This window comes from Pristis pectinata, chromosome 26 (genome assembly GCF_009764475.1).
Source record: "Pristis pectinata isolate sPriPec2 chromosome 26, sPriPec2.1.pri, whole genome shotgun sequence".
NCBI lineage: Eukaryota > Metazoa > Chordata > Chondrichthyes > Rhinopristiformes > Pristidae > Pristis > Pristis pectinata.
Genome location: NC_067430.1, coordinates 16,660,747 through 16,685,977, shown reverse-complemented (window position 1 = coordinate 16,685,977; position 25,231 = coordinate 16,660,747). Strand labels below are relative to the sequence as shown.

The following is a 25,231-nucleotide window of genomic DNA, read 5'->3' as shown; positions in this document are numbered from 1 at the left end:
GCCCTTCTCTCTCTCTCTCCCCCCCCCAGCCCTTCTCTCTCTCTCTCCCCCCCCCAGCCCTTCTCTCTCTCTCTCCCCCCCCAGCCCTTCTCTCTCTCTCTCCCCCCCCCAGCCCTTCTCTCTCTCTCTCCCCCCCCCCAGCCCTTCTCTCTCTCTCTCCCCCCCCCCAGCCCTTCTCTCTCTCTCTCCCCCCCCCCAGCCCTTCTCTCTCTCCCCCCCCCCCCCAGCCCTTCTCTCTCTCTCTCCCCCCCCCCAGCCCTTCTCTCTCTCTCTCCCCCCCCCAGCCCTTCTCTCTCTCTCTCACCCCCCCAGCCCTTCTCTCTCTCTCTCCCCCCCCCCAGCCCTTCTCTCTCTCTCTCCCCCCCCCCACCCCTTCTCTCTCTCTCTCCCCCCCCCCCAGCCCTTCTCTCTCTCTCTCCCCCCCCCAGCCCTTTCTCTCTCTCCCCCCCAGCCCTTCTCTCTCTCCCCCCCCAGCCCTTCTCTCTCTCCCCCCCCAGCCCTTCTCTCTCTCCCCCCCCCAGCCCTTCTCTCTCTCTCCCCCCCCCCAGCCCTTCTCTCTCTCTCTCTCCCCCCCCCCAGCCCTTCTCTCTCTCTCTCCCCCCCCAGCCCTTCTCTCTCTCTCCCCCCCCAGCCCTTCTCTCTCTCCCCCCCCAGCCCTTCTCTCTCTCCCCCCCCAGCCCTTCTCTCTCTCCCCCCCCAGCCCTTCTCTCTCTCCCCCCCCCCAGCCCTTCTCTCTCTCTCTCCCCCCCCCCAGCCCTTCTCTCTCTCTCTCCCCCCCCCCCAGCCCTTCTCTCTCTCTCTCCCCCCCCCCCAGCCCTTCTCTCTCTCTCTCCCCCCCCCCCCCGCCCTTCTCTCTCTCTCTCCCCCCCCCCCCAGCCCTTCTCTCTCTCTCTCCCCCCCCCCCCAGCCCTTCTCTCTCTCTCTCTCCCCCCCCCAGCCCTTCTCTCTCTCTCTCCCCCCCCCCCAGCCCTTCTCTCTCTCTCTCCCCCCCCCCCCAGCCCTTCTCTCTCTCTCTCCCCCCCCAGCCCTTCTCTCTCTCCCATCCAGGACGGACTAACAGGAGAGAATGTAAAAACAAATACAATTTATAAACCTGAACCACGAGCTCCATTGCAATTTGGAGCCTCGGCGGTTCTGACAGAAAACCAGCGGGCGCGCGGCCCCGCGCAGTCCGCGAGCGCGCGCCGCGGGAGGCGGAGCGGCGGGAAGATGCCGCCCACTGGCCGCCCCACCTCTCCGTCAGACGGTGCGGAGTACAGTCTTCCTGAAGCCGGACGCGCCGTTACTTTGCTCTGGACGGACGGACGGACGTATCGCTGAGGCCCAGATCCGCATCTGGCACAGCCGTGGTGGCCTGAGAGCCGAGGCCCAGGCCGCATCCCCTCCCGTGCGTCGACGGCCTCCCTGGGCTGATGGGCCGGCTGCCGTGTCCGCTTCACTGAGCCCCGAGCATCGGCGTGAACATGAACCCACCGGCGATGCCTCAGCTACTGAGCTGCGGCCTGGTGGAGCCGAGCCCCGTCACCCTGGCGCTGCGGAATGACCTGGGCTCCAACATCAACCACCTCAAGACGCTCAACCTGCGCTTCCGCTGCTTCCTGGCCAAGGTCCACGAACTGGAGCGGCGCAACAAGCTGCTGGAGAAACAGCTGCAGGCCGCCCAGGAGCCGCAGAGGAGCCGGCTCGGCCGCACCCGGACCGTGGCCACACAGACTCGGCTGGACTATGGTGCCAGCTTCACGCTGGGCTCATGTTACAGTTACACGGCCGGCGCCTACGGCTACACCCCCGGCCCTGGCTCCGGCTACACCCCCGGCCCGGGCTCCGGCTACACCCCCGGCCCGGGCTCCGGCTACACCCCCGGCCCGGGCTCCGGCTACACCGGTACCAGTGGCACCCCCAGTTCCAGTTACAGCCCCAGCCCAGGCTCGGGGTTTACTCCCGGTGCGGTCTCTCTGCCTCATCACCATTACCCGAGCCGACTCCCGGGGACCATCTGGAGCTTCACTCACATCAGGAAGGTGGGAGGCGGCCTGGAGACGGTGCAGGGACCTGGGGTATCCTGGACCCACCCGGACGGAGTGGGAGTTCAAATCGACACCATCACCCCCGAACTGCGGGCCTTGTACAACGTGCTGGCCAAAGTGAAGAGGGAGCGGGACGAGTACAAGAAAAAGTGAGTGACCGCTTTCAATGCGGAGCTTGGTGCAATGTCGGGCAATAGGGAGCAGCCGGGAGACTGGTGAACGATCTGCCTCCTGTGCTCTGCTGATACTGAACTGGAGCATTATAATTTCCTATTGTTAAACCGGCAATATCTAGTTTCAACGCCATAGCAATTAAAAGCCAATGAAATGCTTCATTCAAAAAGGATGCTTAGGGAGTTGCAGAATAATCGGATTAAAGGAATGATCAAATTATTACAGGGGAAAGGGAACAACTGTTCAATGAGATCACGCCTAACCTAACTCCATAGAGCAGCCTTTTCCCCCACGTATCCCTTAATGCGTTAACAATCTAATAATCTCAGATTTAAATTTAACGATTGATTTAACATAAATAGCCACATACTGAAAAGAATTCCAATTTTCTACCACCTTTTACATTGTTTTATAACTTCACTCGCGAAAGGCTCTTGATTTCTTGACAGCCCATTGGAGTTACCAAGCCATCCACCCTTAATATCTTGGAAACTTCGATCAAATCAGCCTGAACGTAAAATTCAGATGTATTTTTCCAGCAAACCTACCTTTCAAAGCCAATGTGACCTTCATAAGGTGTGGTACCCAATTGCTCACATTACTATAAGAGTACTAATTTGTAGTAGTTGGAATCTTTAATTAGAATAGAAATATTTTGTATTTGGCAGAAGATAGTTCAGGGGTAATGATATTAGAGATCAGAATTAAAATTGCTTGCTTTCCTGTGAGCAGCCCCCATTAAGATTAGTTAATACATTCTGCTTGAGACAGTCATGATCAATCTAGAGCAATTGTGGCTTTTTCTTGAGCAGTAAGAGAACTTGTAAATAAAAATCAATGTATTTTTAACACTAAGGGATAATATGGGGTGATTGGGTCTTTGTAGGTTCACAATATGATCAAAAAGTATAATGGGGAGTTTTTTGAATGCAAGGGAGGTTTATTACATTTTACATAAAATGTTGCAAATTTTGGAGGAAATTAATTTATTAATTTTGGAATTTTCCATAAACTTTCAACATAATGCCTAATGAGGTCCTCATGATGAAAGCATATTACTCCAGTGCAAGGTTGTTTACCACCAATGATGCTGTTTAATGTCCAAAACAGCAGAATGAGCGGCATTACAAATTGCATGCTAATCTGAAACTTGAGCCAGGTCAGTCTGCAATATGTGACAGAACGATTGAGAAGAGCCAATGTCGATGGGCCTGGGAAGTGGGGGAAGGAGGAGTGGTCCTTCATTCTTTTTCTGTAGGATCCAGCAAGCTAAACGATGGACACATAGGGAAACTGATTTAACTTTATCAGTATCACCACTTCTTTAAGGGTCACTTTACATGTAAATCCAGTTAAATGGAGCCCATATTTTCTAACTTTAGATAATTATTTTGAGCAATGCCTGCAAGCCTACGTGTACAGAAACTGCTATGTCTCATGGTCTGAGTTTGGAGACTTTTCAGATGGTTTGCTTTTGTCATCTATCAAAAAAAACTTAGTTTGCTACTGTCTAGCTGCATGATGAATAGATTGTAGTTATGATATGCTGAATTTTACTGTAGTGTTACAAATAATGTCATAAGAATGGTTTCAATAATCCCCCAAAGTGACATCACCTTTTCAAAGGAATAACATGAAATTAATAATGTTATACTTTCAAATTAGCGATAAATGTTCTAACTTTAGATTGACTGAGGGAGCTGGAAGTTAGTTGTAGAATACAAAATATAGATATGTCATTTATACATTTTAAATGGAATATTGTTTCTGCTTTCTTCAGATCCTGAGCATGTTTGTATTAAATTTATGAATTGTTACCCTTTTTTAAATAAAAGGGTAACAATTTTGCTAACACTCTACATACAAAGTGAGCACACATAATGCAGAAAAAAATCAATATGCAGCATGATGGCTCCCTATTCTTCCTTGCAGTCTGAATGCAGAAAATTAGTCCCAGGTATTTCTCAGTTTTGGTGAATCTCTACAAATGCACTACAGTTTTTCTCTGCTTTACTGGAGCTTCACAGGATAGCAAACAGTCTAGAGCCTTCAATAAGATCCTGTTGGATTTAAAATTCATTCTAACTAATATAGATGCAAATAAACTTTTACTTTGCAGGACACACCAAGAATAATACATTTGCTGGTTGCCTTGAATACTTCAGCAAATACCAGAGAGTGGATCAAAGTAATGTGTTGAATGTAATTTCTTTGGATTGGATATTGTACCGAAAGGTATTATTCACCGAGGTACAGCTGCTGCAAATAATGCCATGTATATATCCAGTACAACAAAATAGAATGGAAAGTATCCAGCTGTATTATGTTGTTACCCACTCAATAGTTGTATGGTGAAAAATCAGTGGTATGAATGATGACTCCTGCCTTTAGAAGGATATTTGGAGTGTTGGCAGGCAAGATGCTTTGAAATGGTTGGATGAAAAATGGGAAGATGTCTACCTGAGGCAAGGTTAACTTGGGTTGCACAGTTGTGCAGGAAAATTAGCCCCTCTGCCATTCATTATGATCATGCCTGATCTAATCTTGACCTCAACACCACTTTTCCATCTTTTCCTAAACTCCTTGAGTCACTTGTAATATAAATGTCTGACAATCTGTGCCTTGAATATATTCAGTGACTCTGCTTCCACAGCTGTCAGCATAGAGAATGCTAGAGACTCATGACCCTCAGCAGAAAACCCTCTACATATCCATCTTAATTGGGTGACCCCTTATTCTGAAACTATGCCTCCTAATTCTTGATAGTTCCACTAAGGGAAACATCTCCGCATCCATGCAGTCAACCCCCTTCAACACCTTGCATTACCATTTTGTCCTTCTATAGTAGAATGAGTATAAACTCAACTTGCTCAATCTTTCTTCATTGGTCATCCCCTTTATCCCAGGAATCAACCTTGTGAACCTTCTCTGCAATACTTCCAACACAAATATATTCTTCCCGAAATATGGAGACCAAAACTGCATGCATATTCCAGGTACCGTCTCATCAGTGCCTTGTAAAATTGCATCAAAACTTTTTCCATGAAGACCAACACGTAATAACTATTTAGACTCTGCCATTTCTGAATTTCCCATAATTAATTCCCCATCTCATCGTCTGTGGGACCAATTTTAGCTATTCTTTTTATATACCTGTAGAAGCTCTCGCTCTGTTTTTATATTATTTGCTATTTTACTCATCCCTTGTCATCTCCCTCTTTATAATTATTTCAGTTAAGCTTTGCTGGCTTGCAAAAAAATTACCTAATCATTACTGTATTCCTTTTCTTCCAATTTGACACCATCTTTACCTTCTTTAGATGGTGCTTTTTTCTTGTAGAGCTTTTTATCTCGCTACAATATACCTTTGCTGAGATTTATGAAATATCCCCATAGATGTCTGCCACTGCTGATCTATTATTTTGCCCTCTAATCTATTTTCCTGATCTACTTTCACTGAATCTGCTCTCAGACCACTGTAATTGCCTTCATTTCAGTTCAGGATGCTAGTTTCAAACCCAAGTTTCTCACCCTCAAACTGAATTTGAAATTCTGTCTCGCTATGATCATTCTTTCCTGGAGGACTGTTCACTATGAGATCATTAATTTATCCTCTCTCATTACACAATATCAAGTCGAAAATAATCTGCTCCCTGCTTAATTCCTTAGCGTATTTCTCCAAGTTCTCACTTTTTAGCTGTAGCTCTGCTTTTCAATTACTTGGAGAATCTCATTTTGATAATCTGCATCCCGATAATCATTTATAGTTAAACAACAATTATTCTGTATTTTCTTTCTTCATTGTTTTTTTAAATTTACAGCATGGTAACAGGCCCTTTCGGCCCAACGAGTCTGCGCCACCCATTTTTATCTCTATACCTTGGTTATTGATACACTGACTTAAATGATCTGTACATCTTTTCAAATCCTTTCATCATTCTGAAACTTGCAATTATCCCCTCCCCTTCCTCCATGAATCATTCTTTGTCCCAGTGAGCAAAAAAAAATTACCTGTGACCATTCAATCTGGTGTAAATATTGTGAATTTTTTTCTGAACCCTTTTTATGGCTCTCCTATTTAAAATAATATTTATCTAGAACTGCAGTGCTCCCAACTTTGGCCTACACAATGGTTTTGTGCAAGTTGTATGTTACCTACTTGTTACATTCAGCACACTATGACTACAATTCAATGATCTTTTAGCTGCTTCAATGGCTTTTATTCCCCTTACAATCTCAGTTCCTTCTATGCCCATTGTTATTGGAAATAAAGTGCTGTTTTCTCTGTAAATAATAATCAACTAATCTTTGATTAGCCATTTGACACAATTCTGCTCCGATGGGTCTTGGATACTTATTCATGTCCACTTTAATTCCATCCTGCTCAAAATTTCTAGTCTTGCCATCCTGATTTATTTTGGACTGCTGCTGGAATGGATGATTCTGCCATTGAAAGTAATTAACGGGACAGAATAAGATGAAAACAACTTGCTTTCACTATCTTTATTTGCCTAGTCTAACAATCTGTGTATCTTTGGTATTGGTCACAGTTTGCAATTCTCTTATCAGCAAATCATAATACTTTTGTTTTGAAATGTATGTAACTGTCAATTGAGAACTCCCAGCACTGATCTTTGGATGCACAATTAAATCTTATTGAATGATTCCTCAAATTCCATACATCTCCTTTCACATATGGAATTCTGGGGGGGAAAAACTCAGCAACTGAGTGCCACTTACCCATTAGAGGTTCATGCTGATTGTCCCTGATTAATCTCTGTATTTAACATACTTCATTTAGTGTTATAGAAATTTACTCACAACTGAGGAAGACTCATTTATGTACATTTGGCTTACTATAATATGGACACACTCCAAATATTTGACACCAGTTCTGTTCCCAAAGAATTTTGAAAAATTGTGTAAGTGTCATTTTTCTCAACCTTCTGCGGTCTTCTGGGATAGGTACCATTTGAAAACCATAATTTTTCCACTGCAGTTAATTTTTTTTGGTAGTTTTCGTTCTCAATATCTGTGCAACATCACCATCTAAGCCAGAGAGAAAGTGCTAACCCGCTGAGAAGCCAAGGTAAAGCAACCTTGAAACCAAAATAAAATCTACATATAATGTCAGGAAGGGCAGTTGGCAAACACCAGCATACTATTAAACTAGGCTCAGGTTAAAATGAGACTAGAATTCTTGTTGATGTTTTTTTGAATTGGTGTTATATGGAAATTCTCATGTTAATTTACAGTGCTAAGGACAATTTATGAAAATCGATGTACACTGCTGTAAGACTGCAGAGCAGTAAGTCTCCTCAAAAAGGGCATGTGAGCACAGCTATTGGCCATCTTGTTAAGTTGACAGTTGTGCATTGGTCACCTTAAACAAGAAGAACAGATGTTGATGCTGTAGGTACAATGTGGCATTATCACTGTGTAGCAGGCCCCATGATCACTCCCTCCATGAAAAACACATCTGCATATGTAGTTTTCTAGTCACCATTGCTCATCTTTTAAGGTGTTGATATGCTCTCAGGACAATTTACATTTGCCAGGATTGAAAAGTTCTCTTTTTTAAACTGTTCATGTGAGGTGTTTCCTCAGATTTTTATTGAGCCTGCAAACAATGTACGTTACAGCTGGCCTGTAATTCTTTCAATGAAGTTTTTCTCATCAGTTTTCCTGTTTTGTTTTTTTTGCTGTACAAATTACAAATGTCAATGTTGTTGTGTTGAGCCAAGCTTAAAGTTCTCATCAACCTTTCAGTTATTTAAGCTGAAAATTCTTTTGAACTGAGAGCTTGTTTACAAAGAGGTCCAGTTGTAGTTGGGCTTTTCAGGACTAGAGTAATGTATTGCTGTTTTTCTGACCTGAATACTAATATAGTGTTATGTTTGGGAGTCTCTTTATTTAGCCCTAGATATTTTTCACTTTTGTGTTTCAACTAAACTTGTAGATGAAGTCTGTCTCCCAATATCCCTAAGCAGACTGTATTTTATTCACCATAAAACCCAGGTAAATTTGTATTAAGCTTGGGGAGTGAACTGAGAAACTCCTTAATTTATTTCAGTTAACCTCTTTTCCCCTCTTTGGAACACTGGAAATACTATTGCACACTTTGATTTAAGTTTTTAACTGACAAAGTCATTTAGTAAAAAGAACAAGCAAGTTGCATAATACCACATACAAAACACAACAAATATTTAAATACTAATCCCTTCAAATACCCTGCTATCTTTTTTTGAATTCTAGCATTCTCTAATTGGCCTAAGACTAGGCATATTGTGTGTGTGCTTAATATATTTATTTGCAAACTTTTACAGTTATATGAGATTACATTTGTATGAATCCAACCTTGATTTTAGGTTTAACTGTAATGCATCTTACACTTTAGTAAAATATATACAAATGATTCAATGTATGATTTACATCTATGAATGTGATTAGAGGCAGAAATGTGTTAGGTAAACATTAGTAAGAGTGGGTGGTCTTTAGAATGAAAATAATAGCATACCATCTCAGTTATAGGTACAATGGGCAAATTAAGTTGCATCCATTCTGGACAGCAATTAGATAGTAATTTCATAATGCAGTGTGAAAGGGTCATCTACCCAATTTTATTCTGGTCTTAAGCAAGGATTTTTAAAATGCTACCCACGATTGTTTCAGAACTTAGCAGGGTCATAACAGAAAGTTAACATTTTTGCAGCTTAATAATTAGGTTATTATATTGCAATTAATGTAAAGAATTGGGGACAATGGATTACTAAAATGAATCAAATATGATCAAATATAATGTGAATGTAAAGCATTACAAGTGAGATAAAATGAATGACCCTAGTAACCAGTGAGTATTGCAGAAATAATATTGTTAATGACATTCATAGTGTGATTATTTCATAATAATGCATGTAAAATCATAGCAATCTGGAATTCTCTCCCTGAAGTCAGTGGATGCTGGAACAATTGGACCCTTTAAGACTGATGAACAAAAATTCAGAAATTTCAATGTTGTCAAAAGGATAAGTGAAAGCGTATGAATGGAATTGAGGAGTAGATTTAGTTATGGTTTAATTGAAGAGCTAAATGGTTTCCTCTTGATCCTTATGCCCAAGGTTGCAAGCAGTAACAATCTATGTTTAGGTTGTTGCTTTGGAGTTATGAGTTTATTCCTCTTCACAGATGTGAGTAAGTAGTACAGACTGTGCTGAGACTGCTGCATTGTCTGAGGTGATGTGTTTTGGATGAGATGTTAAACCCAAGGCTCAATCCATTCTCTCAGGTAGATGCAAAAATTCCCATTGCACTATTTGATAACCCCCTCGGAAACATATCTGACCATTTATCTCACTGCAGTCTGTAGCATCTTACTGTGAGCAAATTGGCTAACCACATGAAAATACTAACCACATTTTAGAAGTACTTTATTACCCTTGAAGCACCTCTGAGTCTTTTGAGGTAGTGAAAGATGCTATATCAATGCAATTTCATGTTTGTTTGCTCTGTCAATTGCCTCTTTCCAATGGATAGGGAGCAGGCAATTACTTGTAATTCAATGTTATTTGAGTTTTTTTTGTTATTTTGCTACATTACTAATTAATTGGGCAAGTTGTAACCTACCTTATCCCAAGGTGTATCTAATTGAATACATCAAAGGTGATGACTAAGAGGAGAGTCTCTTCCTGTTACATTGGGTATACATCTTGACATAATTGGGTGGGGCTGAAACCCAGAATGAGTAATGAATCTTTGATATTGAACTTCTGATTGAGATAAGGTTCCATTATTTTATTAAATCTACAAAACACAATGGCACATCGTAGGGCAAGGGAGAGCTGTCCCAGGAGAGAACGTATACTGATGGCTCTTTTTAAAAAAAAAACTCTACCTTTGTGCAAATAAACTTTTTTCTTGTATGGTGTTGTTAAGTGTAGGACACCCTTTTTGGACATTTTCTCTGCATCCTTGAGCCTTTCTATCTCATTTGCCATATACGATCTCTTGCTGATTAGATGCTCTGACATGTTACTACCATCGGTTTTATGTAATGGTATTCACAGCATGAGAAAAGACCATTGGTGTGAAGTTAACTTAAGAAGGTTTTTAAGTAACCCAAGATAAATTGCCCTGTAGTGAACAGCTAGCATCTCCTCTGTTTCTCTACATAGAACTTTATTCCTTGGGCTTGGGAGAGGTGGGCAGAGACCCTTTGGAGTCAATGTAGCTTTAAAATGATAACCCTTTAAGAGAATACTTTAACCTAATCAACCATCTTGAAGAATATCTCAGAAACACCCTTAAAGGATGAATGGGGTGGAGGCAGCTAGTTTGGAGGGGCATTAGAACACATTGGCAATCTATAGCTAATCTCTCAAATTGCATAAATGGAGATTGTATGTAGGAAGAAACTGTACAAAAAGGTCAATCCACGTGGATAGTTCAGGGAAAAAAATATTAATGTTTAATAATTTTTTGCATCGCAAGGTTTAAATAGTGAAGAATACTAAGATTGGGGATGTAGTGGACAGCGAGGAATGCTATCAAAGGTTGCAGTGTCATCTTGACCAGCTAGGAAAATGGGCTGAAAAATGATAGATGGAACTTAATACAGACAAGTGTGAGGTGTTGCACTTTGGGAGGACAAACCAATGTAAGACTTACACAGTGAATGGTAGTTCTCTGAGGTGTATGGTAGAACAAAGGGACCTGGAAGTGCAGATCCATAGTTCCTTGAAAGTGGTGTCACAGGTAGATGGAGTTGTAGTGAGGGTTTTTGGCAATTTGCACTTCATAAATCAAGGCGTTGAGTACAGGAGTTGGGATGTTATGTTGAAGTTGTACAAGAGCTGGTGAGGCCGAATTTGGAGTATTGTGTGCAGTTCTTGTCATCTACCTACAGCAAAAATATAAGCTTGAAAGAGTGCAGAGAAAATTTACAAGGATGTTGCTGGGACTTGAGGACCTGAGTTTTGGGGAAAGGTTGAATAGGTTAGGACCATATTTCCTGGAGCACAGGAGAATGAGGGGAGATCTTATGCAGGTATACAAGATTATGAGGGGTATAGACAAGGGTGAACGTATACAGGCTTTTTCCGCTAAGGTTGGATGAGACTAGAACTTGAGGACATAGGTTTCAGGTGAAATGTATAAGGGGTAGGAACTTCACCATTTAGAGAGTGGTGCAAATGTAGAATGAGCTGCCAGCGGAAGTGGTAGATGCAGGTTCAATTGTCGTATTTAAGAGAGGTTGGGATAGGTACGTGGATGGGAGGGGTTTGGAGGGCTATGGTCCAGGTGCAGGTAGATGGGACTAGGCAGATTAAGTCAGCATGGACTAGATGGGCAGAAGGGCCTGTTTCTGTGCTGTGGTACTCTAATATTATTTTGTGTCCATTGGTTATAGATCCTTAGAGAGATGCAGCACTCATTCCATATTCTACAAATGCTGTAAGATTAGTAAACAGTTAACCGGTTTCCTATAGAATAGGCTGGAACAGACAATTTGGGTAATCTCATGGGGTCTTTTATCTTTACTCCAAAGGACAGTGAAAGATTTAGCTGAACAGAAGAGTGTCTTTGATTTCAAAATGTGACTTGTATTCAGGGCTGTTATTTTACATCTCCTGTGGTGCATTGAATAGATGTATTATTGAAATCCATCTTGTGTTCTCTTCTTTGCCGGACAAAAACTGCTGATGTATATGTGGTCTTTGTTGGGACCTGCTTTCGGTGTGGCATCGATACTTGTACACCTTTTTATGTTAACGTCTCTCACTGGGGAGTACAAAATTGTAACCCAGATTAAATTGAGATTGTAACCTGACACACGTGGATGGCTCGGGACACTAAATGAATTGTGCAAATTTCAGAGTCATTTGTATCAGTGTCCTTGACACCCGCAGAGTTTAGGCATCCAGCAAAACAAGAGACAGGGTGGTTTGTCAAGAAACAATTTTTTTTTTGTTTTGTAGTAATTTTTCTGCATCTTCTTCCTTTTTCCTGCCAGTTACATCAAATGAGTAGCTGAACCTTGCCCAGAATCCTCCTGTTATTTTTCCCTGGAATCATTAATTCCTTAGTTGGCCAGTCCATTTTGCATTGTATACAATTTTTAAATTAGTTTAACAGCATAAATGTTTCATTTCAAACACTTTCTGCTTGATTGTTTCTCAGAATTATTTATGGAAAAATTCGACTTTGATTTAAAACAAAAATCCTGTTGTGATTTTATTTTAGACTCTATTTTTCTACAATCAATCAACTTGTTCTATTTCAATTTGTTCAACTTGTATTGTGGCTGTATTTTCTGCAAGTGCTTTCAATGCAAGTTGAACATATGACCTTGTCCAAAACAGCCTCACATATCAACCCATTTTTTTTGCTTTCCAAGAAAAGCAAATGGGTTGAACTTAAAAGAAAATTCTCTGAATATTATCATTCACTGTGCTTACTCAACAGTGATAAAGGAAATGGACAGAGATGGACACATTCAAAATAACAAAACACTTAAGTTTAATGTTTATGCAAATCTTATTGTAAAGGGGGACCATGTCGGTCACATTGTGAAATTGATGAATGTGAAGAAACTTAATGGGTGTGTCATTTAAGGTTGATATCAAGTCAAAGTGAAAACCTGATTGGAGGGAAGAAATCTGGGATTAAAGGTAGTTTCCCAGAGGTTAGAAATGTGTTGCATTGCACCACAGGATTATGTTTTTGAACAGTTTCTATTCACCAAACTGGATAGGGGTTTAAGGAAGTGGTGTTTGAATTTTAGTAGCCATGATAGGTAGTATAAAACCAAATAAAGCTCTATTGATATGTCAGAGGAGTGGCCAAAAAGGTAGTAGATGGAATTCTGCACACAGTACACGTGAGCTGGTAATCATACTTTGTTGAAGACCAGTTGATCTGACAGATCAGAGAGATTTGAGAGCACCCACTGATTCTGCTGAATATCATTGGTTTCCCCAACTAATTATTCTATTCCACAGTTATACCAGACCAACCAGGATCATTACCTTGGGGTAGAAGTTAAATGCCATTTCTTTCCCTATAATTACTAAATCTCAGAACTAGAATTTTCTATCAAGAAAGCCTTATCCACAGTGGCATTTTCATTCTGTTTTTTCAGATACAGTCAAGTGTTAAGCTACCTCTGTACATTTAGCACAGCATGTTTAATAATGACCAGTGTTTGAAACTTGATATTTATCTGTCTTGTGCTGATACCACAAATATAAGAAACAAAAAATTATAGTATTTTTTTAAAATTGCCTTACAAAATTACAATAAAGCATCAGGAAATTAATGTTTCTTGCTGTAACTAAAATTCTGGATGTAGCTTTCTATCTGCTTTGAATAAATTTTAATTGCAGGAAATTTGTGTGAACAGCCCTTATTACTTATAATTATACCAGACCCATAAGTATGAGCCAAGATGTATTGTCGTACAAAGGATCAACTAGGTGTAATATTGATCAAAGGCGTAACATATGCACAAATTTCTTTGATCTTTAACCCTGGCTTTTTTGCAGGTCTTTCAGCACAAATAAGAATCTACACCGTGAAATTTCCACCTCCAAATATTGAATCCTACATACTTGTTTTCCTTTGACTATCAACATGAAAAATGGCCAGGGACAATACACAAAAAGTGCTTGAGGAACTCAGCAGGTCAGGGACAGTTTTTACATAGGTAGTATATAAGATAAAGATGGTCAGAAATTTTGTGATATAATTTCTTGAATACCTTGTGGTAAATTTGGAATTAGTGCATCACTTTGTCAGACTGGAAAAGAAAAACAACTGAGGCACTGATCATATTCTTTTTGTTCCTATTGAATGTAGAAGTAGTACGAGAGGACTGCTAATGTTTTGTCACATTTCAAGAAAGGGGAGAGATGGACCAGGAAACTACATGCTAGCCAGCTGACACTGATGGTGGGAAATTTATAGGACACCATTATCAACAACAAAATAGCCTTTACCTTTCCAAATTAAAGTTTATGCATGGTTTGTTCAAAGCAATTCATGTCAAGCTAGTATATTTGAATTCTTTGAGGTGATAGGAAATATTGATCAATACAGTATGGTATATATTGAATATATATGCAAGCTAAGGCTTTCAACAGTGTACTTGCTAGTGAAAAAGTGGTATGGCACTGGTCCAATGACACAAGCAGAGGATGCAAGTTGTGGAAGATTAGTGTTTCTCTGGGCGGTGACTTGCAGAGATGTCCCCCAGGTTTGCATGTAGTCTTTTGTAACTGAAAAAGAATCAGGAGCACAAAGCAGCACTGTAATACTTACAGGTTATTTGAAAATACATATTGTTGAAGATGATATGGCCTTCAGGATGAAGTGGGGGAAGAAGCATCATAGATGGATTTAGTGTGGAAAAAGTATTCAGTTAGAAGAACTAAATGGAAAGAGAGTGCTTTAAAATAGCATGATTTTAATATGGATAAATAGGCATTTTAATATCCACATACATTTCTTCAAAGCTGGCAAGAAGTTGATAAGGGGTTATATAAAAAGCATGAGTTACTTGGTTTTATAGATACAGTACTAGAATATAAAAGTAAGGTCATTGTGCTGGCAGTGTATAAATCACCAATTACATTGTTGGCTGGTGCTTTGCAGACAGTCCTGGGAATCATAGCTGAAGAAAAATGCAAGGGACTTGGAAAGTTCTATTAGAAGTTCATTATGGTGAGGGGAATTTGGCAAAGTTAAAGCTGTTCTCCTTGGAACAGAGAAAATTAAAAGGAGACATAATGGAGGTATTCAAGGGGATTTTTATAAAATAAGAATTATTTCCTTGGGCAACTTGAACCTTACCCTATCTTTAGTTATATTTTAAAATCATTGCCAAAAGATCTAGAGTGGTGGTAAGGAGAATTTTGTTAAGATGTAGAATGCTCTCTTTTAAAAATACTGGAGCTAATGCCATTTTAAAATGGAGAGTGGGTAATTGATTAACTTGCCTTGTTAGCAGCTAATTATTTGAAATACTAGCACTGGCACAGCAATCTGAATGGGCAGTTTCTGCACGGTATGGGTCTATAATTTCAGTAATTTATTTGTGCATTATAAATCAGTGGAACAAATGTTATAGCTTGTACAGCATTAGACAGTAACAAATCTTCATAGCGCCTTATGTCATGCCTTCGATTGAATCAATATCACTATTAATTTGCTACACATTTTGTTTTAAATCAGATTTCAATGTAGGATATGCAAGTCATAAAAATTGAGAAACCAAGGCTGTTATGTAAAATGTATGCTGTATTCTCTCGGAATGTAAAGTATGCTACTCTATATCTACAGCCTGTTTAAGTTGATCTAGAGGTTCAGATTTGCAGCCCATAAAGCAAGTAAATGCTAAACTTGCGCAGTGTTTACTGAATAGTATTTACACTTTGTGGCCTTGAGGGAAATGGCTTCCTCCAGTAGCAGTATAATATATTAACATTCATGTTCTTAAATTAGATACAACAATGAGAGATCCTAAAGTTTCCTAGAAAGAGCATACAATATTTGTATGTTTATTACATGTTCCGCAAAGTTCCTTAAGAGGTCTCTGAAGGAAAATTTTCCTAGATCATACTGAAGAGCCATCTAAGCTAAACTCAGAATGAATTTTTCTTTGTTTTGGTGGAGTATTTGATTGTCCTTATTTATCTCTTTACTGAGTGGATTGGAGATTGTAGCCTTGCCCTAATACATATCTGAAGCAGTATTAATTGCTGTTACAGATAAGTTTATGCCATCTTTGTCTCAGTGATACATTGAGAAGACCAAGGTTCATGATCATGGGAGACAAGGAAGAAAAGTCATGGGGATTGTCATGGTGCACATCATGTAGTGGGTAACTATATTTTTTTTTAAAACTTGCATTGTTAAAATTCAGAAGGCTGATTGTTCACTCCAAGCTTGAGGACATAAAGGAGACATGAAACAGTAAACTGGAGTGCTGTTTGCTCTGTAAGGTGGCCACATAAGATCCCATGCTACTCTTTCAAAATCAGTGGAGTTCCGATGTTCCAGCCAGCGCTTATCAACCAACAACAGTAAAAGCAAATTATTTGGTTATATATCTTATCACTGTTTGTTAAGCCTTGCTGTGTGCAGGTTGGCTGCCACATTTCAACATTAAATGTACCTTAAAAGTACCTAATTGGCTGCAATTTGTTTTGATGTACTAGATTATGAAAGGCACTAAGTTCCAAGGTTGTGTTTTCTGAAACTTCACTGGACTGTTTGATGCGAATTTGGCTCAATTACATACCATCAGTTGTGAAGGGTTAGTGAATTTGGGAACTAATGAAAACACTGGTATTTCTTAACTCAGTTATTTCCTACAGCATGGCACTGAGGGAATGATATTTTTGAATGAGAACTGCAAATGTACTTGAGTTTCTTTTGAATTGATAGATGTAGTAACATTGAAACAGGTGCACTTGATGTAGATTCATGGATTAAAAATTGGATTGAATTGATATCACTTAGACTGCATTATTCTGTTTAATATTCTTTGCTTTCTAAAAAAAATTGGAGTGGAGGTAGATAAAGGTTCTTATTTACATTCTCAATGAAATATTTTACTGTGGAGTTAGGATGATCTGCAAAGGATTCTATCTTCCTGCATTGCAAAGTTTGAGTTGTCACGATCAGAAGCATCTGTCCAAGTTGCCTTGCACTCACTATTTATGTCCAATATATTGGTCTTGACAATAACTACTTTGATCTAAATTTAATAAATTTGTGACAAGAAGCTTGGATACATCAATTAATTTAAAAGCTGGCTATGAAAACTCTCCTACTTCGCTGATGGTTATTCTGTAAATGTTCATCCAAGAGTGGAGAAATGGGTATCATAAAGCACAATTCATGGAGTGCAATTGAAAATCCAAAGTCAGAATACAGTATTTCATTCAAGCATTGAACAAGATAGTAATGAGGACCTCACCAAGAATCACATAAATCTGTTTGATATCACATAAGTACAATTTGTCTGTTCTCCCAAAAGACCTGCTAAGTGCAACAGCATATTTTAAGGAGAATGCATTGGGTGTTGCTACAGTAAAAAGGTTTTAGGTTGACATTTTGAATGATGTGTTGCTTAGATTAGCTATGATTTTTGTGAGCAGCGAGAGAAGTAGAGGCAAAGGCCACTTGAAGGGAAAGCAACGATTCTAAATTGCGTTGCCTTGCCATTGCCATATCTGGAGTGGAGTTTTGATATCTTCAAAAAGAGAGAGACAATTTTGGAATAGGTGCTAGATTTTCCAGAGATTTGAGGAGTGGCTAGCAATTTAGTACTTTCCTCCTTTTATAGAGAAGCTGATATTAATGAACTCGTTTAAGTATATGGGCTTTGGGAGCATGAGTATATTTTCCTACTGTGCAAAAAATATTCAAGAATAAAAGGTTATTGTTCCAAATAAAGCAAGTCAAGAGAAAAGTTAACAAATGAAAACATTTTAAGTTTTGTTTAGTTTTATTGGTTTGCATTTTTATATAAATGTGTGTGATCTTGAAACTGTTTATTTTTATTTAAAAAGGACGACCAGTTCCTATCAGCAAGGAGGGATAATGGGTTTGGAGATAGACCAGGGTAATCTTTTGGGAATTGGCTAGACAGTCCAGAGAGACCAATGGGCTAATGCATGAAAATTGTTGCTATGTTATAGTTATTTTGGGAATAAGTAGCATCTCTAATTAAGTCACTAAGGCATACCACTTTAATCAAAAGATCAAGCGTGTCAGTTTTTTTGTTAAACAGCTAGCAGTTGTTCCACATCTCTGCTGTTTCCCCATAGCACTGGGTATATATTGAATTTTGTTTTGAAAGTTGTGATTGAATCTGCTTTTCAGGCAGCAAGTTGCAGATCATCATTCAATATTTCTCTTAAACTGTCACTATCAAATCTTGTGTACCATTCTCATAAATCTACTGTGTGTACTCTCCCAATCTTTGGCATTTTTTCTAAAGTAAATTAGGTCTATCATCTCAAGTTTGGAAGAATAAGAAATGATCCCATTGAAACATACAAAATTCTTGAGGGCCTTAGCAGGCTGTATTTGTGTCCTTCCACACCTGCCCTTGCCAGATGAGGTAAAACCGTTCCACCCAACACTAGTGAATCTCCCTATGTTGATGTATGTCCCACTCTGGCTCAGATGTAATCTGTCAATCTTATACAGAGCTCTCCTACCTCTTAAAGTGGTATGCATTCCAGGAAACTGTTCTCTTTCTTACACCATTTCTTCAGCTATACAGTTTATTAAATGGCTTTAATTTTTTGATCCTTTTCTCACCTGCTAACATTTGGCACTAGCAGTATTTCAGGGATTACACCTTTAAGGAGTTGTTCTTTAGTTTTCAACCTCGCTCCTAAAACTATGTAAAGGCATGTTCATTCCCTTTGTCATTGGTTTGGTTATGGATAATGACTTCTGGCTGACCCACACCGTACAGAATGTTCTGCACCTGTTCTATGATGTCCTGTAGTCTGCCACCAGGGAAGCAACACAATGAAAGACACTGCAACTGTCAATGAGTATTACTCAGTATTAGAACTGCTATAATGATTGAAATGATCTCTGTATTTGACTTCAAGCGGCATTTTAACTTGCCAGGAAAAACATTATAATAGATTGAAGTACTAACTATTGGCAAAGTGTTGATTATGGCAAACTGCTGTCCAAAACTTTTGCCTGCATTCTTTCTTGTAATGTTTGAGGAAGTTGAAGGCAAATATGTCTTATTTGGATACGTTTCTAATCTTGGGACGTGCTCAAGGATTACAATCTCCAGCATTTCAATCTCCAGATTAATCTCCAGCAAAACATACTCAATAGTTGAACAAGACCCTGTATTTATTGTTTTATTTTAGCCATGACACATGTCATTATTCACTAAACAGTGGTAATTGTCGTGCATTAAAAGGTGTTTCAATATGATCTCTGTAATAACCATACTTGTGTCTTCTTCCTTCAGGTGGGAACAAGAACTCAATCTCAGGCAGCATCTGCAGGAGATTGTAGCTGCATTGCAGGTGGTAAGTTACATATATTTAACAAAAATGTTGCTTGAGGTATGCCAAGTCATCTGAATGAACTCATGTACACATGTATTCTGGATTGGTTTACTGGGAGTTGGATATATAAATAGGTGCAATAAAATGAAATTAGATGAATTTCTAGTTCTGAATAAAATTCCACTTATGCTAAATGGAAAATCTAATTTGTTTTGGCAGCAACTAAATTAAGACTGGAATTCAATTTCTTCTGAAGGTTAGCGAGTCATCATCGTACAGGATAGGGCCATTTGGACAAACAGATCTATGTCAAATGTATTCTCAAGTCTTACCCAATCCTCATCCATACAACAAGCATTTTCTTTTGGTCTTTTCTCCCTTGCGTAATTTGGCTTCCTCATCAACAGCTTCAGTTTATTTGGCTTAACAGTTTATGGTAGCAAGTTCCATGTTCTACAGTTATTCCGTTAAAAAAAATTTCTCCTAAATTCCCTGTTACACTTATTCTTGACTGCCTAGCATTTCTGGCTTCGTACGCTGGTCTTACTTGCAAGTGGAAACATTTCCACGATTGCCCGTTCGGTGTTGAAAAGTTTCAAGTGGTGGTGGAATGGTGGACTTGGCATGGCATTAGATGATTAGTATTTTAAAAAAAAAGTGGTACAAATAGTTGTCTATTATTTTTAGCTAAAGGATTGATTTATAAGGCTATGTGTAATATGTAATATAAATCACTGATTAGAGGAAGGAAAATTAAAGGTTGAACATAAGCAAAGTACATTGGGGAACAAATAATAGTTGGAAGGCCTGCACCAAAATATAGAAAGACAAACGATCTTGCAAAATGAAAATGTTAACTATGAAGTGGCTGTATAGAGGTTACAAAGAAATATACACAGATCAAGTAATTATGACAGAACTGGCAGGTGTATATTATGTGGGGAAAGGGAGAATTATCCACTTTGGTAAGAATACAAACAAAATATTCTTTACACACACGAGGGAATTAAATGTTGATAAACAGAGGGATTGAAAATCATCATTTGCATGTCAAAGTTAACATTCAAATCCTTCTAGTAATGAGGAAAGCAAATGGTATGTTGCCTTGTAAATGAGGTAGACCATAAGGAAAAGAGCACTGCAGATGCTAGAAATCAGAAAAAAGAAAGTAAAAAGTTAGCAATTATATTGATAGATGGATCACTGAGAAAACTGTTCATAGCTAAGGTTGAGTGTACTTGCCTTTCCATTGTGTTCTATGAGAGGTTCACTAGACTGATTTTTGAGATGAAAGAATTGTTCTAAGGGAGGTGGGGGTGAGCAAGAGCAAAATGAGCCTTTATACTCCGAAGTTTAGAAGATTAAGAGATGAACACATTGAAACATAAAACATAGGACAGAGTAAATGTGAGAGGGTTTTTTCCCCCTGGCTGCAAAGTTGTGTACAGGAGGACATCATGAGGAGTTGACCATTTAGAGTGAAGAAACTTTGGAATTCTCCACTGCAAGAGGCTTGTGCATACTTATTCATGATGAAGTCACAGATGAACAGGAGATTGGCAGTCTGCTGAGAGCTAGATCTGTGGCATTCAAGATCGGCAATCCAGAACCCTACAAGAAGTCCAGGTACTACCTACGGAAGGCCATCGTGAGAGCGAAAAGACAATTCTATGTGAAGTTAGAGACACAATCGGATGCACAACAGCTGTGGCAAAGTTTGCATGTCATTACTTCCGATAAGGCAAAACCTAACAGCATAAATGGCAGTGATCCTTCACTCCCTGATGAGTTCAACACCTTTTATGCACTGTTTGAAAGGGAGAATAACACCACACCTGTGCAAATCCCCACAGCACCTGGCGACCCTGTGATCTCTGTCTCGGAGGCTGACATCAGAACGTCCTTCAAGAGGATGAAACCTCGCAAGGCATCAGGCCCCAATGGTGTACCTAGCCGGGTACTGAAAGTCTTTGCCAACCAACTGGTTGGAGTGTTCAAGGACACTTTCAGCCTCTCAGTGCTGCAGTCGGAGGTTCCCACCTGCTTCAAAAGGGCATCAATCATACCGGTGCGCAAGAATAGCAGGGTGAGTTGCCTCAACGACTGTTGCCCAGTAGTACTCATATCTACTGTGATGAAGTGCTTTGAGAGGTTGGTCATGGCTAGAATTAACTCCTGCCTGGCCACAACCAGTCTACAGTGGATGCAATCTCACTGGCTCTCCATTCGGCTTTGGAGCATCTAGACAACAGCAAAACATATGTCAGGCTGCTGTTTATTGATTACAGCTTGGTGTTCAACACCATCATCCCCTCAGTACTAATCAACAAGCTTCAAAACCTAGGCCTCTGTACCTCCTCCTGCAACTGGATCCTCAACTTCCTTATAAGGAGACCATAGTCAGTGCAGATTGGTAGTAATGTTTCCTTCTCGCACCTCAAGGATGTGTGCTTAGCCCACTGCTCTACTCTCTCTACACTCATGACTGTGTGGCGAGGGACAGCTCAAACGGCACCTGTAAATTCGCCGATGACACCACTGTTGTTGGTAGAGCCTCAGATGGCGATGAGGAGGAGTGAGATAGATCGGCTGGTTGAGTGGTGTCACAACGACAGCCTTGCACTCAACGTCAGCAAGACTGAGGAATTGATTGTGGACTTCAGGAAGGGGAAATCGGGAGAATGTACACCAGTCTTCATTGAGGGTCAGTGGTGGAAAGTGAGCAGCTTCAAGTTCCTTGGCATCAACATCTTGCGCCCAACACACTGATGTAATCATGAAGAAGGCACACCAATGGCTCTACTTCATTAGGAGTTTGAGGAGATTCGGTATGTCACCAAAGACTCTTCCAAATTTCTACAGTTGTTTAATGGAGAGCATTCTGACTGGTTGCATCACTGCCTGGTATGGAGGCTCTGTGAGGATCGAAAGAGGCTGCAGAGAGTTGTAGACTCAGTCAGCTCCATCACAGGCACAACCCTCCCTGCCATCGAGGACATCTTCAAGAGGTGGTGCCTCAAGAAGGTGGCATCCGTCATTAAGGACCCTCACCATCTGGGTGCCCGCTTCATGTTACTACCATCGGGGAGGGGGTACAGGAGCCTGAAGACCTACTCAATGTTTCAGGAATAGCTTGTTCCCCTCCGCCATCAGATTTCTGAACGGTTCATGAACGCTACCTCATTATTCCTCTTTTGCCCTATTTGTTGACTTTTGTCTTTGTCTTGCACTGTACTGTTGCCGTAAAACAACAAATTTCACGACATTTGTCGGTGATAATAAACTTAATTCTGATTCTGAAATATATTAAATACTGAGATTGATGGATTTTATTTGACGGAGAGAATGAAAGAGATGGGGAAAGGAAGTGGGGACACTTAGTCAAGATCCAGATTGGGAAGTTTGGCTACTGCTAAACTTTTAGATCCTCTAATATGAAATTAAGTTAAGCACTTGCAAGAAGCAAATTAGTCTGGCCCAGTCAGTATATAAGACCAGATCATGCTTCACCAAGGTAATGCTTGACAAGAAAGGACAAATAGTCTTTTGCCCTCAAATTTAAAAAGTAATGGCTGAGGGACAATCTAATAGTATTTTGTCAGAGTAAAGCTTGAAATTGTTTTCATTTAATGGGGCAAGGTAAAACATTAATCCATTGATTGAAGATGTTCATTAAGAAATAAAAAATTGGAGTTCAGAAAAAAAAACATTTATTCAGACATGTTGGGATTGTGAAATTTGCTATCACAAAGGACAAATAATTTGAACATAATACAGTAGATGTAATTAAAAGGAAACAAATTAGCAAGGGAGAAGGGAGAGGATTATGCTGCAGAAAGATAGTTGGAGGCACAAGTGGAGTACAAAATGTTGCCTATTTCAGTGCTATACTGCGGTTTTGTGTAACCTTATGAAATTGTTCAATGCACTGACACCTCGCTTAGCACTCATGATGGGTTCCCAGGAATGAGAGTGCAAATTGAATCGGCTCTAAAAGGAATCATTTCATGCTGCCTCTCATTGGCCAAGCACCAGTGAAGCACTGCATTCTCATTGGACTAGGAACATGGCTGCATTTGCTAAGCTGTCTGGGTGTATTCAGTAAGCTGGTAAGTTTTGACAATTTTGGTTTTATTTTATTTTATAGTTTTTTTTTAGTAAAGATTTTTCTCCAAACCAAGAGCCCTATCATGGATAAGCACTCTGCAGAGAAGTGCTAAATGGGGTACCAGTGTAGTTGAGATGATAGAGGAAGTGTAGGTTTCCAGAAGGTATCATTTCTATCTTTGACAAAGACATTAACACATGGAATTAAGAAGAATTTGGCACATGAATGGAAAAGTGGTTAGAGGATAAATGTAGGGTTGAAGTAAGTTTTCTAAATTGAAATGATCTGATTGGTGTGCAAGAGCCACCTTTTTTTTTGTCATTATACGTATCCTGTCCATGAACAATTTATTAAATTATTGTCTGTGAATATAAGATAGTGATGCAGTTGAACAAAAGACTTTGGAAATTTGCTGCACAGAATCATGAAGGATACAAACTGCAATTTATGAACAGAAAATGTTGACAGGGATTTCCAATGGTAAACTCTGACAAAAAGACAAAGTAAGGTAAAATTAATTGTATTTCCTTGTGGCTGGTCAGCATGTTAACTCCATCCTTTTGGCATAGTACTATAACCTTTGAAATCTTGATCTAATGAAATCATATGTGAAAGATTTTTAAAGTCCCACAATTCTCAGAGCTTGCACAGAGATCTGAACCTTTAACAAACAGCTGCAGTTTTTATACCCCCATCCATCCTTTTCTCCACCACAGCTAACCTCCTCTATTGAAGGGTTGCCTGATGGCAATCCCTGATGATTTGTCTTTGGAGACAGGCTGCTGGAGACAAATGCCGATCAGGGATGGAGGACTGCAGGGCGAGTACTTGGGTTTTTGTTATGCCTGAAGATATAAATGTTTATTTATTGGCACTTATATTTGAATTGTGTTTTTGATTTTCATGACCAACTTCCTATTCAGCATTCTTTGGTGTTTTTCTATTGTATCTTTTTTTAAATTTCACGTTCTTTCCTCAAAATGTATTTTTCTTTTCATTGAAATGGATCAGCTGGTTGTCCTTTCTGCTAATCTCTCTTCTCATAAACTTGTTTACTGCATCCTTACTGTTGCATTATCAGTTTTTAATACCTAGCAATTGTGTTTCGCATGCCCAACTATACTACAGGTATCACCTTACCTGGTTGAGGCTATTTCTGCCTCATTTTATAAGACTCTTTTTTAATTCTGGAATAGATTTGAAATTTAATTCCAACAACAAGAGGGTAGTGTTTGAACTGTTCACGATCATGTTTTTAATTTTTAAAATTCTGATTATCACTGTATGACAAGTCTGAAGCAGTTAATTCTGATTTTTCAATCAAATGGTTTTCACTTTGCAGGAAAAGGTTTTTACTGATGTTGGTTTGACTAGAGTTTTTCTGCATTTCATGCTGATATACTGCTAGACTGCATTTCCTGACTGTAATATAATGACTAAATTTGTACTCCTTCATTCTTGCAACCATTTCATAGTTTTCTGTGAATGGTAATTTGGACCTGCAGCTGAGAATGCAGTTGTGTATTTGTCATTTCAGGATTCACAAGAAGCTGAAGCCATTCAAAAGGAACTCAGTGAGAAAGTGGAAAAATTGAAATCCGAGCTAGTAGTGTTTAAGGGCCTGATGAGTGATGTAAGTACTTTACAGGTGAGCAGACAAACTGCCGAAATAGAGCACATAAAGTGATGTTTCATAGTTGATTGTGTTTTAATATACATAATGTACACATTCAAACAGTAAATAAGTGAAGCTTTTGTATAGCAAAAATTACCTACTCCAGGGTGATCCTTGAAAGCAATGTACCTTTTCCAGGTACCCTTCCAAGCATGTATTGCTAGCTCTCCCTTCCCAAAACAGTATATCCAATAAA

The 25,231-nt window shown here is 39.7% G+C and overlaps 1 protein-coding gene across 4 annotated transcripts in view; it reads left to right on the top strand.

Moving 5' to 3' along the window:
- Positions 1–1,119: 1,119 nt before the first annotated feature.
- LOC127583464 (intermediate filament family orphan 2-like) overlaps positions 1,120–25,231 on the top strand; it is a 40,370-nt gene continuing 16,258 nt past the window's right edge. The window contains exons 1-3 of one of the 4 annotated variants that reach the window (XM_052039486.1): positions 1,120–2,176; positions 19,213–19,273; positions 24,898–25,008. In XM_052039486.1, the coding sequence (XP_051895446.1) occupies positions 1,464–2,176; positions 19,213–19,273; positions 24,898–25,008 (885 nt within the window). In that variant the 5' untranslated portion in view covers positions 1,120–1,463. The remainder of the gene's footprint in view (positions 2,177–19,212; positions 19,274–24,897; positions 25,009–25,231) is intronic. The other 3 variants (XM_052039488.1, XM_052039487.1, XM_052039489.1) reach the window with 3 other exon arrangements.